Here is a 17,274-nt window from a genome sequence, read left to right on the forward strand (position 1 = left end):
AATCGCACCGTGATTTACAGTGTGCTGTCCACAGGGCTGACAGCAGGACAAACATGGGGCTTCCTTCTGCACATCATCCACACGTCTTCCTTCAAACCATCCACAACACCCTTGACATCCTGCGTTCCACATACTTGTAAACACCACACTCAGCCCACCTTCCTCCAATCACACCATCCAGACACCCAAACCTCTGCTCTGAACTAACGCCCCACATACCTCATGCAGTCCAAGAATGCCTGATGTCCTGTCTTTAAAATACCAGATTGCATCCGTGCAAGACGCAGATCCAAAACTATCTGGCTGCCTGACAGTCAAACCAAATTTGGAACAAGTATTTCCATGTGTGTACGTGTATGCGTGTGTACATATTCATGTGCGTGTGTATATATGAATATGCATAAATGTGTGTGCACATGCACGTGTGCGTTCACTAGTGGAAGCCAGATGAAGCTGCTTTGATTTTTGAGACAGTGTGTCCCACTGAATCTGATTGGTTTGGATAGCTTGGTTAGCCAATGAACTCCATGGGTCCAGGGAAGCCATCTTTGTGCCCCTAGCAGTGACTTAACAGATGAATGACGTCACATGGGGTTTTTTTAATGGGTGCTGGGGATTTGAACTTGGGTCCCCATGCAGGCATTTTACCAAATGGGTCATCCCCCAAGCCTAGGAATATCAGCGTTAATATTATAACTAACATGCTATTTTTATAATTAAACATGGGTCTCACAGTGGATCACGAGATACCTAAATGGCAGACCTGGTTCTTCTTTACAAAACAATAGTTGAAAGTAGCAATAGTACCTACTCATATATGAGGACTCTCTGTGTGCCCTGCTCCGTGCATCTCTGCACAGACTGTCTCAGTGGAGTGGATACCACAATGGCCGTTTCCTCTCTCTGATGCTCAGAGAATTATGTGCCTTGCTGAAGCACACAGCCTTTGCAGATGGCAGAGATGAGACTCAGGCTCGACTGCATAGGGCCTTTCTTAGTGCTCCCCAATACCTCCATGGATCAACAGACTTACAAGCTGTGCATTATAAAGGCACTTGCCAGACCATCCTAGAACAGTGCCTGTCAGAACTGATAAGTTCACCCAAAGAGAAGTTCTGAGAAACTGTCAAGGGTACAGGAGCCTGTGTGACAGTGCTTACGGGCATTCCAGGTGTCACCCGGAGACAGCCAGAGACATAAGAGAAAACAAAGGGTACTCTTAGAACATGAGTTCAGGTAATGATGATGTATTGATACGTCATCAATTCATCAATTACCAAAGGCATGTCATGACTCACATTTCTCACAGGAGAAATGGCATGAGGACACACTGAACCCTCTATGATGTCACTGCAATCTATAACTACCCTAATGTGAAAAGTTTAAATGACATCTTTCTTTGCTTTTCTTTTTTTAAGGATTTACTTATTTTATGTACTCGAGTACACTGTAGCTGTCTTCAGACACACCAGAAGAGGGCACCGGATCTCATTACAGATGGTTGTGAGCCACCATGTGGTTACTGGGATTTGACCTCAGGACCTCTGGAAGAGCAGTCAGTGCTCTTAACCTCTGAGCCATCTCTCCAGCTAAATAACATTTTTCAGTAGTCTCTCTCTGTCTCTCTGCCTGCCTCTCTGTCTCTCTGCCTCTCTCTCTCTCTCTCTCCCTCTCTCTCTCTCTCTCTCTCTCTCTCTTTCTCTCTCTCTCTCAAAATAAGAGTGGCATATTTACTTTCATTTTATTTCCTTTTTTTTAAGTGGCTTTTTGGACAGCCATGGTGGCACACACCTTTAATCCCAGCACTTGGGAGGCAGAAGCTGGTGATTCCTGTGAGCCTGGTGTACAGAGTGACATCCAGGATGGTCAGCCAGGGCTGTTACACAGAAAAAAAAATCCCGTCTCAAAAAAGTGACTTTTACATTTTGATATGCATGCTAATCATGTCAGGATTCTGTTAGATGAGATTTTAATCACAGCTCCATAACTTCCAATACAGCCCAGGTGCTCTGATGACGCTGATGATGCCAGGACATGGGTTACACTTCCAAGTTGGCAGGTTTTAAACACATAACAGTATTGCCAAGTGCGCTTAGATCATTTGTATGTGTGAGGAGGATACCATCATGCAGCAGTAGTCTTTCTAGAATTCTTTCAAGGTAGAAAATCCTGAAACACTGGCCATAGAAACCCAGATACTGTTAATAGCTTTTATTTCAGTGCAAATATTATGTCTCAAACTACATCCTGGGAAGAATCTAGCTTTATCCCAAACCCATTGATCCCCCACAGCTCCGTGTATACAGCTGTGTGGAAGACAGTGTTACCAAAACAGACTGAGCATCGCAGTACTCACCACCTGGTACCCTTCATCATCCAGTGACTATAGTGTGAAGTAGTAGGTCCCTCAGCGTCCACTGACCTCTAGAGCACTGCTCCTCAACTTCCTAATGCTGCACCCCTTCAATACACTTCCTCATGTTGTGGTGACTCCCAAGTACGATATTATTTTTGTTGCTGCCTCATAACTAATTTCACTACTGTTATGGATCATAGTGTAAACATCTGTGTTTTCTGATTGTCTTAGATGCTCCCTATGAAAGGGGTTGTCAATCACAGGCTGAGTACCACTATTCTAAAGGAACAATAATATAACACAAAGCCCACTGGGCTGAGTTAATGACTCAATACTGCAACCTGAAAAGCGTACCAGGGAGGTAAGCGGTTGGGAGAAAGTTACAGGCGGTTTGGGTAGGGACCCCTCACTCACCATTTTCTTCATGGCAGTAGTCAAACCCTGCTACACTGCACCTCCGAAACACCATCTTATTCTCGGTGAGAGTTCCTGTCTTATCGGAAAAGAGGTACTGAATCTGCCCAAGGTCCTCAGTGATGTTCAGAGCTCGGCACTGAATGGTAGAGTCCATCTTCTCATTGTAGAACTCTACATCACTCTGGATGAAATAGATCTGTCCCAGCTTCACGATTTCGATGGACACGTAGAGAGAAATGGGAATCAAGACCTAATCAAGGGGCAAACAGTTTTCAAAGGGTAAAGCCAGGGCGATCCGGTGAGCACAGCTAGATAATAGGCTAAGGTCAACATTCTCTGCTAAGTGTGGCAGGGATTACCTGTAACAAGATGATCATGGTCCAGAACACATAGAATCCTGTCAACACCGGGGATAGGACGCGTCCATCCGGCTCAGGGATGTTAAAAAAGAGCATGTTTTCATACCTGCTCAGCCATATTCCGTGACCTTTAAAAAGCACACAGACGCCAAAAGGATGCTACAGGGAGCAGAGCATGCAAATAGAGAACCACGCCCCTCAAGGATGCTACAGGGAGAGCATGTAAATAGAGAACCACGCCCCTCAAGAAAAAAACACATGAATGTTTACTTTGAACACCAATTGTTTGTTCTTTAAAACAAGCTCAAAATCATAGGACTACTCAGTCTCTTGACCTTGATATTCTCTCTCTCTCTCTCTCTCTCTCTCTCTCTCTCTCTCTCTCTCTCCCCCTCTCCCTCTCCCTGTCTGTCTATCTCTCTCTCTCTCTCTCTCTCTCTCTCTCTCTCTCTCCCTCTCCCTCTCCCTGTGTCTGTCTGTCTGTCTGTCTGTCTGTCTATCTATCTATCTATCTATCTATCTATCTATCTATCTATCTCTTCTCAGGTCTTTTTGGCTTCATGAACAGTGTTGTAAAGGACAAGACAAGAAAACATTCAGGAAAAATTAACAAATTAAAACTCTCTTACGAAAACCAAACCTGGATGTTATTTTGGGAAAAATAGTAGAAAATAAAACTGACAAGGTATTAGGTGATTGAACTTTACCCACCCAGTGCTCCCGTTAAGCACATGACAATCAGAAGCAGGACACACCAGAGGACGTCCGTGTTTGCTCTCCTCTCTAACTTACTGCGCTTATACCGCGGCCCACTGTTGTTCAGCATCGCTTTGGTCTCATGACCTGCAGAGAAAGCACCAAGTCTGGGGACAACGCACACGCAGGCAGCTGCTAACCCACCCCATCAAACGCGGCCGCAGAACGTTTTGCCAGTTTGATCTGTCCATGCAATTCGCTTGGGGGAACCAGGATTCTGGGAGGTTAAGTTCACCGAGACACAGTTTACCTTCTGTAGATTCCGTTCTGAGGAAACGAGGAATGCTAACACATAGGAGGCACCGAGGAGATCTCAGTAAAGGGAGGAGCAGAACGAACCTGCATAGACCACAATGCCCACAACAGCCTCTGTGTTTCTGATCGTGCACCCTCGGAGCAATAAGTTCTCTTTGCTGAGGCCCACACGTTCTTTGTTGGAGTGTTCCCTGGAAGAAAGGCAGCATGTAGATTTTTAAATGGCAAAAGTGGGGAGGTAAGGTGAGAGTCTGGAATATTCTATACCCTATGTGGTGAGTGTGACGGCTCACAGGGAAGGCTTCAAGTCTCTGGGCCATTTGCTTCTGCTGTTGTAATTACCTGCTGTGCAGAGGGGAAAGCTGCAACAAGTTGCAAATTCCTGTTCTTTCTAGAAGTTACTGTTTGTCGCATTCCATTACTACAAGAACTCAAAAGCACTCTAAACGAAGAGCCTGCCTTGCTAGAACACACTGTATTCAGAGAACTTAGTTGATGAAAGAGACAGTCTTGATTTAGAAAAGTAGGATTTTTGATTTGGCTGAAATTAAAAACCCTGCTGGGCACTGACAACTGGTGTTGGCTCAGCACATTGAATCAAAGATCGATGGGAAACTGCGTAATCAGAGGTGAAGGCCGACACCACCCGTCTGAGAACAGGACAGGGGGCATCACAGGCCTCCTGATTTACAGGAAAGGGGGGGAGGCCCCCAGATTTATAAGAGAATGACAACCTGAAGTCTGTGGCAGAATTCTGAGGCTCCACGCCTCCGGAATCACAAGCAATGTTTTGTGTGTATGTAGGTAGGATATATGTGTACGTCTTGCTGTTTTTAGAGACAGAATCTGATTCGTTCAACAGATTCTGCCTAAGGACAGCTGGCAAAGACGAGCCAGAGAAACAAGGTAAACCTCACCAGGAGGAGGCAGGTGGCTAAGTGCTTCCAGTAGACTCGGCCTGGCTCACTCAAAGAATGAACGTATAGGAGAAGGGAAGGGGAGGGCTGGGCTCTGCACAAAGAAAAGGCAATCCATCCTCTCCACCTGGAATTGGGGAAAGGACCTTATTTCTTGGGACAGGATAATTAGAAATTGATTAGCTAAATGTAATGTCAAACTTATTGTGTAGCCCTGTTTTGATGAAGACAATTATCATAAAATATTTTTTTTCCCATCGGGTGGAAAAATGTGAACCAATTCCTGGTCCTAGATGAGATCAATGGTTTTGCTTCTTCTCCAGTGTGATGATGGCTGTGTGTTTTTTATACTGTCCTCATCTGCTCTGAGTATATGATGATGAAGTTATGCATCACGGGGCAGGGGAGGAAGTGGGAGAGAAGGCTCAGCGTTAGCACAACTGTGAGATGGCACGGCTGCGGGGAGAACCTGAGTGTTCCTCACACTTTTCCTTCCACTTTTACACACTTGGAAACTTGGGTAAGAGCCCGTTTCAAAATTACCGAAGCAGTTACTTGACTAAACTATGACAAGAGCACAGGGTAAAATCAGTGAAAGAGTTACAAAAACAAGCAAGAATGACCTTTCACACAGTGGGAAAAAGTCATCTCAATTTTGTCATTAAATTTTGATGGCTTTCTAAGCAATAATCACTAATCTGTAAGCAGCTGTTGTTTCTTACTTGAGTGAAATTCGTCAATAAATCTACCACCCTGACTCTCGGAATCTGCAAAGAAAATAAAGTAAAAACCCACAGAAGTTTACTATTGATAAGAAAAAGGAAGCAAATGGGAATGGATCCTGGACTGCCCACAATGAGAACAGTTAAAGACAGCTATTGTCATTCCCCAATGTTTTATAGTCATGAATAATAATTTTTACAATCATAAAAGGGAATGGCTTCATTCATTAATCTCTATTTGTATAAAATTTTCAAGAAATAAAAAAACAAACTATTAAAATTTCAAAAAGGCAAAAGAAAAAGGGAAGGAAAAGGGAAGAGGTCGGCCATTTTACTCCCAGTCTTACTGACTTTATTCTAGCTGAATTTATTCTAAACTTCTGTGTAGAGAGATGTCACTTCAAGAGGCATCCCTGACCTTAGTCTAACTTCATTCATGTTACTTCGTTGGTTTGGCTAAGAGTCTGAGCTTATTCTTCAGCTCAAGCTGACCACACACTCACTATCAAACCTAGGTTGGCTTTGAACCTGTGGCAATCCTCTAGTCACAGCCTCCAAAGCCATGGGTTTACAATGCTGGCTTCATAGATGAGAAAGTGAAGACAAAGACTTCAGAGTTACAAGTGTCATATGTAGGTAACCACCAGCCAGTATTCATGGTAGCATTCGCTGCAGAATCCTTACAGCGGGGAGTTAAAACCTAAAACCACCATTCCTCAAGTCATTCTACTAGGATCAGTCTTCCTCCCTAGAAGCCTCGTTTTCATCCTTAGTTCACGAGAAACATTAGTGTTTCCTTGAATCTCTTGGCATGCTTTAAATGACCAGATAACGGAATCAGGACAATTTTAGTCTTTAAAAATGGGAAATTAGGTGGGAAAATTTCTCTTCCTAAGTTTTTTTTTCCCCTTGTAAAAATAAAGTTAATGAGCATAAGTTGGCAGAGTCATAAAATATCTAAGTTTCAGAAGTCAAGTTTGGGATTACAAAACACCCCACACTATAGGCACTCTGCGGAGAGGTGGGGATGGTGTGTTAAGTGTAGAGACTAAATGCTACTATGGCTTCCCACACTCTAAGGTAAGCTCCCAAGTCGGTGACTAACCCTTTCCAACCAGAATTGCATTCCTGCTACTCTGATTCCCATAAAAGAAACAGATTATCCTATTATGCCTGCACAAATCCCTCCTTCCAAACTTTCCCATCTTCTGAGCCTACCACGAAGCCTGGCGATCCTATCTGTCATCCAAGGTGAGACGGAAGAACAAATTCAAGGCAAGCCTGGGTTGCTTAGTAAAGTCAAGGCTGGCCTATGCTATACTGTCCTGTAATATATTCTTATACCACAGGAAGCAGTGATTCTAGGAACGCTTTACGAGGGTTTTATTGTTTAGATTATTTTATGATACATGCAGATGACCGTTTATTAAATTCTAAGGTATACCAAACTACAGGGGGCCAAACATGCAGCCTCTAGTGAGTTGCACTGGGTGCGAATCCAGAAAATCATTACTGAACTAAGAACTCTTTCTTTCAGACCCACAAAACCAAGTTCCGCGTCACTCACAGGAAGCCTCGGAATCTGCTGAGGTCATTATTTGGACTTTCACATTCTATCCTACTGGAAAACTTCTCAGGATCAACTTCAGAGTCCTAAAAATATTTTAAAAAAAAATCACAGAAGAAAAAAATTTAAGATGGCATCTTGGTATTTAAACACTGCATCATTTTGACCAATTCTTAATACATACAGTAATTAAAGCACACACACACACACACACGCACGCACGCACGCACGCACGCACGCACGCACGCATTGCCTCAGAGCTCAGAGTGTATGCTGTGACTGCCTTAGGATGAAGAGGGGCCGGAAGGACCTTAGAGTATGATACAGATTCCACATCAGAAGGAGCATTTTGTTTGTTTGTTTTGTTTTTTCATATTAATCACATGATGCAAGTTTCAATTCGATATGCTCGCAGGATTCCGCATCAGAGTTTCCACTCATGGAGCAAACATTAGTGTCATGAGCCATGGAACTATTTTGTTGTGGTTGCCTATAACCTACGTTCAGAGCATGTGGAAAAACCTTCGAGAACGTAAGTATTCAATCTCATACACAGTCCATGAATACAATTCCCAACTAAGCAGGACATTACCATCTCTCAAAATTCTCTCGCGGAGCACACAGATACTTTTATAATTCTGTTATGAAACCAATGGTGATTGTAGGCAAAATGTCTTTAAAAACATTGTCTGGGGCTGGAGAGATGGCTCGGTGGTTAGGAGCACTGGCTGTTCTTCCAAAGACCAAAGTTCAATTCCCAGCACCCATGTGGCAGTTCCCAGCTTGTGGAACTCTAGATCCAGGAGATCCAACACACACACATAGGCACACATGCAGGCAAGACACCAACGCACATAAAAACACCAAAACACTGTCTGTAGGACGTGGCTTCCTTAAAAACCAGACACCAGCTGGGACATGGGTGGCTCATGCACATGATTTCAGCACCTAGTAAGCGTGTTATGAGTTTAGAGCCAGCCAGGGCTATTGTGTGGTGAAGTTCAGGCTGGCCTGGGTTACAGAAAACCTTCTCTCGGAAGTGTGACGAGCAACAGAGAAAACAAGTTTGGTTATAGCTATTTGAGTAATATTTTTATATTACTGTAGCAAATCCAGAAAACATGAACTATATGACAATATAATTTGATTTGTTATTAATCCCTATTGAATTCTTTTGACATACTAGAGTCTACACTACATACTTGAACTCCATAAAACAATTTCTTTTTCCCAATCCACTGAGGCTGGCACTACAATCCGGCTTAGGAACAGCTGCAGATACACAGAGGACCAGGAGTTTGCCCAAGTTCTCAATACAAACTGCAAATGACAAGGGAGTGACTGTGCTCGTGTGGAACTGAACCCAAAGTGTGTCTGTTAGCCAACTGACAGCAGCGTAATGTGCACTTAGTGCTGCGATGGAACTCTATTCGAGATGTTGTCAGAATCCCAGAAGTAGGGCTGCTTATGAAAGGGGCAAAGACATTGAGCTCAGAAGCAGCTGAACCACGGGACAAGCTGCATGAAGAGTCATAGGTAGAAAAGGATAAGGAAGAAATGCTAAGCTGCCAGGAGGCTGAGACAGTTTTATTTATGCATATAAGATGAAGACAGGGCTGGAGAGATGGCTCAGCGGTTAAGAGCACTGGCTGCTCTTCCAGAGGTCCTGAGTTCAAATCCCAGCAACCACATGGTGGCTCACAACCATCTGTATTGAGATCTGGTTCCCTCTTCTGGTGTGTCTGAAGACAGCTACAGTGTGCTCATATATAATAAATAAATCTTTTAAAAAAAAAGATGAAGAGATTTCAACTTACTGATACTTCAGGTTTTCAGGTTTTAAAAAAAAAAACAATTACATTTAAAAATTTTTTATCTCAAGTGTTTCCAGACAGAGGGAAAGCGATGTTTAGCTCTGAGCATGGTGTTTCACCCAATTCAAACAACAATGCCAAGAAAGAGACACGACTTCCATGTCACTATGAGGAAACTCAGTCATCATGTACCCAAATAACTTCATGGGATCATCACTTTGTGAGTAAAAAACACAAAGCGACCAGTGGCAGAGCGAAGATTTACTTACTCGAATTTCTGCCAGCCTCATTTCCCTTACCACAGCAAGATGGGCAGCCAGAGGGCTATGGCATGGGAAAGTGTTTTTTTAAAGCTTTGGAATATGAGTAATTAGACATTTAGGAACAATGACGAAAACTCAAAATATAAGACCCCAAGAGTAAGAAAATGAAATTATGCCATGATGATGTCTATTGCAGATGAACTTGGCTGGGCTCCCCTAAGGCTGTGACAAAGAGTCTGCTGGCGGGCCAGAGAGTGTGAACTCCCAGGTCCATCCTCTTATCTATAAAATGTAACATGCGTCCACTGAGAGCTGAAAGTTCTATTTAGTCGGTGGTAAAAATTAAACTAAAAATCTCTCTAACCAGTAAAAAAAAAAATTAGCCCAGACCTTTCCTGAGGAGGAAGGAGCGTCCCGAACCCTCCAGCTAAGAAGACAGACAGACAGACACTGCTCACCTGCTCTGCATAGCCGCGTACCACTTGCCTCTGCTTTAAATTGCTCTCTCCATCAAGGCCGGAAGTCTCGATGTGGCAGATTCCATCAGGGTCTGTGGAAAAGAGTAAGACCATGTCTGCAGGAATGATCTCGTTGCAGGACAGGCGGATGAAGTCCCCGACGGTGACGTTTTTCCAGCAACAGTCAATGTACTTTTTTTCTTTCCTAAAATTGAACAAACAAAAATATTTAAAAAAAAAAAAAAGTAGACTTGGAGAGATGGCTCAGTGGTTAAGTGCACTGTCTGCTCTTCCCGAGGTCCCGAGTTCAATTCCCAGCAACCACATGGTGGTTCACAACCATCTGTAATGAGATCTGCTTCCCTCTTCTAGTGTGTCTGAAGACAGCTACTTATACATAAAATATTTTTTTTAAAGTAGCAATCATTTGATCATTTCTTAAAATCTTAGTCTGTAATTATGACTATTTTGTGTATTAAATTCTAAAGGAGACACTACAGAATTGGTAAAAGCAAAGGCTTCATTTGGAAAACTTAGTTATTAAGTCACTTAAACATAACTTAGTTATTAAGTCGCTAAAACATGAAGCTGACACTTTAAAGTCAGCTTTTCTCTCCCACTGTGGGATTTTTTTTTTTTAGCCCTTATGCTGTTTGAACGAATGTCTAAGACAGAATTATAATTAACATTACATGGATACATTCATATGTAAAACAGTTCTTGCACGTGATTCTGTGATGACGTAAGAAGGACCTGAAAGTGCCACAAGACACATTATCTCATCTCAAAGAGCCCTGTGACACACACTAGACGGATAATGAAGGAAAACCCACACCCGCCATTGTATTCAGTATTGTAAGTATGTGAAGATTAACTAAAGTGCACAGGAGAACAGGCCTAAGAAAAACGGTGGTGCACGCCGGTTGTATAAGGGACGCGGGCTTCTCTGCGAGTCTCCTGCACCCCTCCCCCATCTTCCCCAACACTGCAGATGCGATTACTCCTGACTGCAGCATCTGATACCTGCATCATCTATACATCTTATCCCCTTTAAAAACACTGTTTCGCATTCTATCCTTTTTATAGTATTTTATTGTGTGTTACATTTTTAGTTAGCGTCTGTATACATGCATACTGGGCGCAGTGGCACACACTTGCAACCCCAACATTCAACAGGCTAAGGTCTCAAAAATACATACATACATACATACATACATACATACATACATACATACATACGTTGCAAAGCTACTTATTTTATAGTTATAAAGATGGAATTTATACTCACTCCAAAGAATCCTGAAAGTTACTTAAAACTAATCTAGGTTGTATAATATGTTAAAAGTCATTAATTCATCAGGATAACCGGAAATGCTGTCCTAGACTACTTAAATAGCTTCTGCCATGCAAACTTCATGAGCAACACAAGGAATTGCTTAGTTTGAAGGGATAAATACGTGGACATAAGCATACAGCTTTACGAATGCCTAGTGCATAATGCCCAGTCTAACTAGGAGAAGGAGAAGTCTCATTATCTTAAGGATTTGTCAGTCTACAGAGAAAGGTAAATCAATAATTTACTTTGGTTTTTCCAAAAATTCTCTCTAGTGTCTATGCATACTACTGAATTTTTCCATGGAGAGAAGTAGCAGAAAATTCTCACAAAAGGTAGAAGTTCTACTTGGAACTTTCAGTCCTATGTGCCATGCATACCTAGGAAAAAGGAATTTATTCTATAGAAAATGGAGTCACTACAGTTCACAAACAAGGTGTGCCCCTGCTCATTTCTGTAGCACAGTAAAGGACCACTGAGCAGCAGTCTAGTTAGTGGTTGGAAAAGACAAGAGACCAATGGAGAGTTACTGAGATAATTCAAAGGAGGGATGAGAAGGCTCAGGATTAAAGCTATAGCAGGAAGGATGAATAAAAGATTAAATGGAGACATATTTAGGTACTAGAGAAAGCCATTTCCTGACTCGTTACATGTAAGCAACTTGAAAGATGACAGGGGGCTGGAGAGATGGCTCAGCTGTTAAGAACACTGACTGATCTTCCAGAGGTCCTGAGTTCTATCCCCAGCAACCACATGGTGGCTCACAACCATCTGTTATGGGGTCATATGCCTTCTTCTGATGTGTCTGAAGACAGCTACAGTGTACTTACAGATAACAAATAAATAAACCTTTAAAAGAAATAAAAAGTCAACTGGCTGACAGGCAAAGATACAAGAGTCCTTAGGGGTTAGAAACTTTAAGAAGACAAAGTGAAAGGACAGGCAAAGGGAAATGGTACCATACAAACCAAAGGAGATGAACATTTCAAAGAGGGAGCGATACCAGTCCACACCTACAAAGGGACCCGGTTTAACAAGCACCAACATGCCTATGGCCTTTGCTCATCAGGGGATCTGATGGCCTTCTAGAAAGGGTGATCACATGAAATTTGTTGAGAGGCAGAATGAAGGAGTAACTACCATCACCAACAAAGAGATGTTTAAAGGTCGGAAAAGACTTCACGGATACTGCGGACATTCTGTGTATCCACTATTCGTTCGTACCATTTCTATTGTATGGGTAACAGCCTTCCTAAAGCCCAGAGACAGATGGACTGCTCCCCGGTTCATGATGCTACTGCAAGGTGATTTAACACTTATGAGCTGGTCCTCCTGGGAAAAGGTATGTCATTTGGAAGGTGCGCTTGAAGGGCTAGCCCTTTGGCTCCTTTCTTGGCTTCCTGGCTGTTGTAAGGTGAGCAGTTTTCTCTGTCGTGTGAACTTGTCATGACAAGCTGCACCATCAAAAGCAATGAGAAAAGGAGACCATGGAGAGACACTTTCCAATTGTAACTCAAAAGAACCCTCCATCTTTTAAAGAATACCCTATCTGGCATTTTATTATAGTAACACAAACCCGTTTGTTTAATAACTGTGTCTTAGGACGTCTCTAGTGTCATGAAAACTTTATGAACAGCCCTTACCTTAAAGGTGATCTAAAGTAAATCACGTTTCTGTATTAGTTCATTCTAACTTAATTGGGGTATTATAGGGCTTAAATGTTCAAAAAAAATTTCTACAGTACTGTTTGTTATTTTTATATGATATTTACCCATAGAAATTAGCTACTTTGAGACAAGCCAGATATTATGAATATGAAACAAATTATCTGCATAGAAATGTCAACCCTCTTCTTCCAAACATTAGCTCCATTTAATAGCTCCATACTTTCACCCTAAATTTTCTGAGAAATATTTTTCTTCCATAACCCTTTTAATATTCCATGGGCATTTAAATTAGCATATGTAAATCAACATGGTTTGGCTTTATAGCCTATTTTTATTTCTTTTTATCTTTATTGTTCCAAGGACAATTTGGAAGACGAAGTATAATAAACATTATTTCTTCCATAGCTCTGAGCAAAAATAAATTGCCTGGAATATTGGTAAAATGATATAAAGTTACCCAGTCTCTTATAAAATGCAGTCAGGGGTTATAAAATGGATATTAATAGACTAGAATAGTGTATTTCATCAATAAATGTATAAGAAAATTATCTAAACGTACCCCAGAGAGGTTCTACCAAGCTTCCCATTGGGCAGTTAACATCTAGGAAACAGAACAGTGCTATTATAAAGTCTCATGTGCTAATTAAATGACTTGCCCATGTGCCAAGAAAACCTCTTGCTAACTGCCATTAGCCTGCCATTGTAATGCTGGTGGCTAACCTGTCTTTAGCACTTAAAACACACTCAGCATGGTGCTTGAGTTATTTTCATGAGGAAATAAACTGGACATAAGCTATCTTATACAATCTGCCCAAGGCTACAGAGATAGTAAGTGGGGGAAAAAAATCAAGATGATAACGTTTTAGAAAAATACAGAAATCAAAGACACACTGTTGCCGGTAAACTAGTGGTAAAGGCAACAAGTCTTTACACATATGACAATCTGTCTGCAAACTACATGTGCACATATATATTACACACAGATACACACAGATACTGCCCTTCCTTTCTGCTGAGTTTGGGATTACAAGCGTCTAAATATCTAAGTCTGGATTTTGTCACTATGTGAATATTGTGATATTTGATTTCTTCCAGATAGGGTCCAAAGGTCAGTACAGTTTAGCCTGCCACCATCCCTGGCACTTTCTAAGTACTCAAGGGCTATTGCATGACTTGTGGAAATGGTGCACACATGCTCTGTGGCTTTCAACTGCAAATTAGAAACCGTTACTCTCAAAGTATCTTAAGATTTGGTATCAGGGTGTGTGTGTGTGTGTGTGTGTGTGTGTGTGTGTGTGTGTGTGTGTGCGCGGGCGCGTGTGTGTGTATGTGTTGGTTTGGTTTCCTTCATAAATAGCATAAGAATTAAAACTACTTTTCACCATTCAGGTTAATCTCACATCCTCTTATGATGATGAGAAATAAATTATTTTCCTTGTTTCTTAATGAGTCTCTAAAGAAAATCATGTTGCGAAAGCTACCGAAGACGTCTAATTATGAACAGAGTTCACAACCCTGCGGGCTTTAGCTTGAATGCCACATCTTCAAACAAGTTTCCCTTAACCTTTTTCTCTATGATTCTCCTAAGGGAGAGGACAAGTTGGGAGAGGACAAGTTGCTGTGAGCCATGCAGTTTACTAAGTATTAATTTACATCTAAAAGGAAGCAGCCAGGAGCTGCATATTGTGAATATCCCTGTTTAAACTCACCTTTCTTGAGTTCACTCAGGTCTCTGTCTTTACATACTGTGAATGAAAGCATGCGACAGAGCAGACAGGTTCCTGCATAAACCCCTCCTATGATGCCTTGGGTATTGTTGCAATAGGATGTCTTGGGTTTTATGCACAAAAAGAATTCTATTCTGTTTTCACAACCCTTTTCTCCATAAATGACTCTACTTCTCATGACCACACAACTTTTTGTGTCTATTCAAGTTATTTGTCCTTTTTTTGACTCTCCGCTTGGTTCTAGTACCAAGGCCAGCAACTATCTTGCTGAGACTATATCGAGTGTCACTGTGCCCAGCTCTCAATCCAGGTCAAATCGTTTCAGGTCCTCTATGAGTGAGTCAGAAGGGTTTGCTTTTGTTTTTGTCAAGTCCTTGATTGACAATGGCTTTTGGTTCCCCTCCATGACTTTGATTAAATCCACTGGAGGATTTTAAGAAATGTTAATTAAAATCAGTAATAACTGTGGACGTAGATCACTTGACTAATGTGTAAAAGACTATGAAGTCCTGAATTCAATCCCTGGTACCAGGATAGGTAAAACAAAACAGAAACGATAACATCCCATCAGTACAAAAAGGGTCCTGATCATACCCAACAGTAGGAGGAATAACATGTTCATAAATCATATAGTACACTCCTTGGCGACACCCCACCCACTTACCTACTGTAAACTTTGGTTATTAAGTTGTTGATCTGCTTGTCGATTTTGTATTTCCGGTAGTCTTCCAAGCCATCTTTAATTGCAATGATTGTGAGAACCACTACCAGAGGCAGCATGGTGATTTCCTTTTGGAAGGCTTCTACCAAAGGCACCCAGTTCAGGACCACGAGGAACAGGAAATATAGATTGGCGGCCCTGCAAGCCAAGCACACACAGGGAGATTTTCATGGAACACACAAGAGCTGAAATCAAAGAAGCAAGACATTGTTTTTCGTGCTTTGGGGAAAGTCAGTATTAACTGATTTTACAGGTCACAGAATAGAGAATTAACAGCATCTAGCAAATATGAAGTATTGATATCTATCCGGGACATTTAGCTTGGATCTTATTTGAATAAATATAAGTTTTTATTCAGTAAGTATGTAAGAGTGAACATTTGAATTGGATGGTCTTGAGTAATATAATACATGATGAAAAAGGAATTACCATTTCTCTCTAAAAGTTAAAAAGAAAAGCAGACATTCTGAGTCAACACAAGAGATTTAAACCAGGCTCAAAATGAGCAAGGATATCTGGAATTTTCTCTCCTTGAGACTTTTTCTTTCCACACTATTCAGAGCCACGATGCACAGGAAACTCTTCCATCCCCCAAACTTTGCTATTTTATATATTCAAATAAAAAAAAGATCACACAAAGGACAGGGCTCAGCCCTGCACAGTTATCAGGAATTTTTCTTTTGCCCTTGACAGCTCAAACTCCTTAAAAGAAAAATCTGCCCAAATGTCTCCTCTGTCGTGCCCCATTCAGTTTGTTCTGAACATTTTTTTCTCTTAACTGTTTTTGTTAGATCTCCAAATATTTCTATATGGATCACATCCGGGTCCACAGCTCAAGGGAACACCGTGTGCTGTGGAGTTAACAGACTCCCAGGTATCCCTGCTCACTTTGAGCCTTGTTTAAATCTAACGTGTTCGTTCAGAATGTCTGTTTTTCTTTTTAACGTCTAAAAGTTACCTTTTTAACAGACATAAACGCCTGTAGCCCCTAAGGTTATTAATCTCACAAATGAGCACTTTAAACAGAACTGCTATTCAGGAAGTGTACATAGAGCCTACGAAGTACAGAGGAGAATCTCTGGATTCACACTGGCTCAGCGTCTCCCGAACAAGGAACTGCGTGGCACGGCTGCTTTTTGGTCCTTGCTTCCCTTTTCCTGGGACGTTTTGTAATCATCGCACTCACCATGTTCATTTAATGCTCTTCTCTTCCTCCTACCTCCCCAAGCCAGGCTGTAGCATCCGTACTCGCCTGTCTTCCCCTTCATCCCCACATTGTCAGAGCATAGGTCTCCATGACAACTCACCAGGATACATACAGCGGCTTCCGAAAAGCTCACATTGTCTCCAGTTTGTCTCAAGTCCTCACCTCACTGTCTCCCAGCGTGCTTTTCTCCTCTTTAGAACCATGCTTGCTGTATTGCGTCTCAATTCTCTATCCTGACAGCAACACCCCTCGGGTGGGTTAGACCCTCCTGTCCAACATTACTTCCTATCGTTCTGCAACACAGACACTAGGTATCATAGAGAGGAAACCTCCCAGGCTTCACGTAAGTCTTCTATGCTGAGGTCTTTGTCTTCTCACTGCCCTTCCTTCCCCCACATGAAATATGCTTGCCCACTCCTGGACAGAGGATGCCCCGCCCTCCATAATTAAAATGAGCACCGAACCCCCTTCTATTGTAACATCTCATAGTATGATTTCTCTTGTAGGCTTCCGCTCTGACGGACAGCACTTTATAATAACTGTCAGCCCACTGTACCCTCCCCAACGGGAGGGCATCCTCTACACACATCCTATAGATAACCTACGGAATCCATGAGGAGAGAAGCAAGCTACACCTGCGTTTTCTTCACTGTCCGAGATCTCAGTAAGCTCTGGGATATGCCTGCTAAACTGAATTACGCCACTGCTCTACATAATAACATTACATTCACTTAA

General features: G+C 42.0%; 1 protein-coding gene across 2 annotated transcripts in view; it reads right to left on the reverse strand.

The window, feature by feature from the left end:
- Atp10d (ATPase phospholipid transporting 10D (putative)) overlaps window positions 1–17,274 on the reverse strand; it is a 100,765-nt gene that overhangs the window by 55,429 nt on the left and 28,062 nt on the right. Inside the window, exons 2-9 of one of the 2 annotated variants that reach the window (XM_063273341.1) lie at window positions 16,640–16,832; window positions 15,276–15,470; window positions 9,885–10,089; window positions 7,350–7,435; window positions 4,228–4,334; window positions 3,844–3,975; window positions 3,133–3,260; window positions 2,771–3,023 (exon numbers count right to left, since the gene is read on the reverse strand). In XM_063273341.1, coding sequence (XP_063129411.1) covers window positions 2,771–3,023; window positions 3,133–3,260; window positions 3,844–3,975; window positions 4,228–4,334; window positions 7,350–7,435; window positions 9,885–10,089; window positions 15,276–15,391 — 1,027 coding nt within the window. In that variant the 5' untranslated portion in view covers window positions 15,392–15,470; window positions 16,640–16,832. The remainder of the gene's footprint in view (window positions 1–2,770; window positions 3,024–3,132; window positions 3,261–3,843; window positions 3,976–4,227; window positions 4,335–7,349; window positions 7,436–9,884; window positions 10,090–15,275; window positions 15,471–16,639; window positions 16,833–17,274) is intronic. The other variant, NM_001427806.1, reaches the window with a different exon arrangement.

This window comes from Rattus norvegicus, chromosome 14 (genome assembly GCF_036323735.1).
Source record: "Rattus norvegicus strain BN/NHsdMcwi chromosome 14, GRCr8, whole genome shotgun sequence".
Taxonomy (NCBI): domain Eukaryota; kingdom Metazoa; phylum Chordata; class Mammalia; order Rodentia; family Muridae; genus Rattus; species Rattus norvegicus.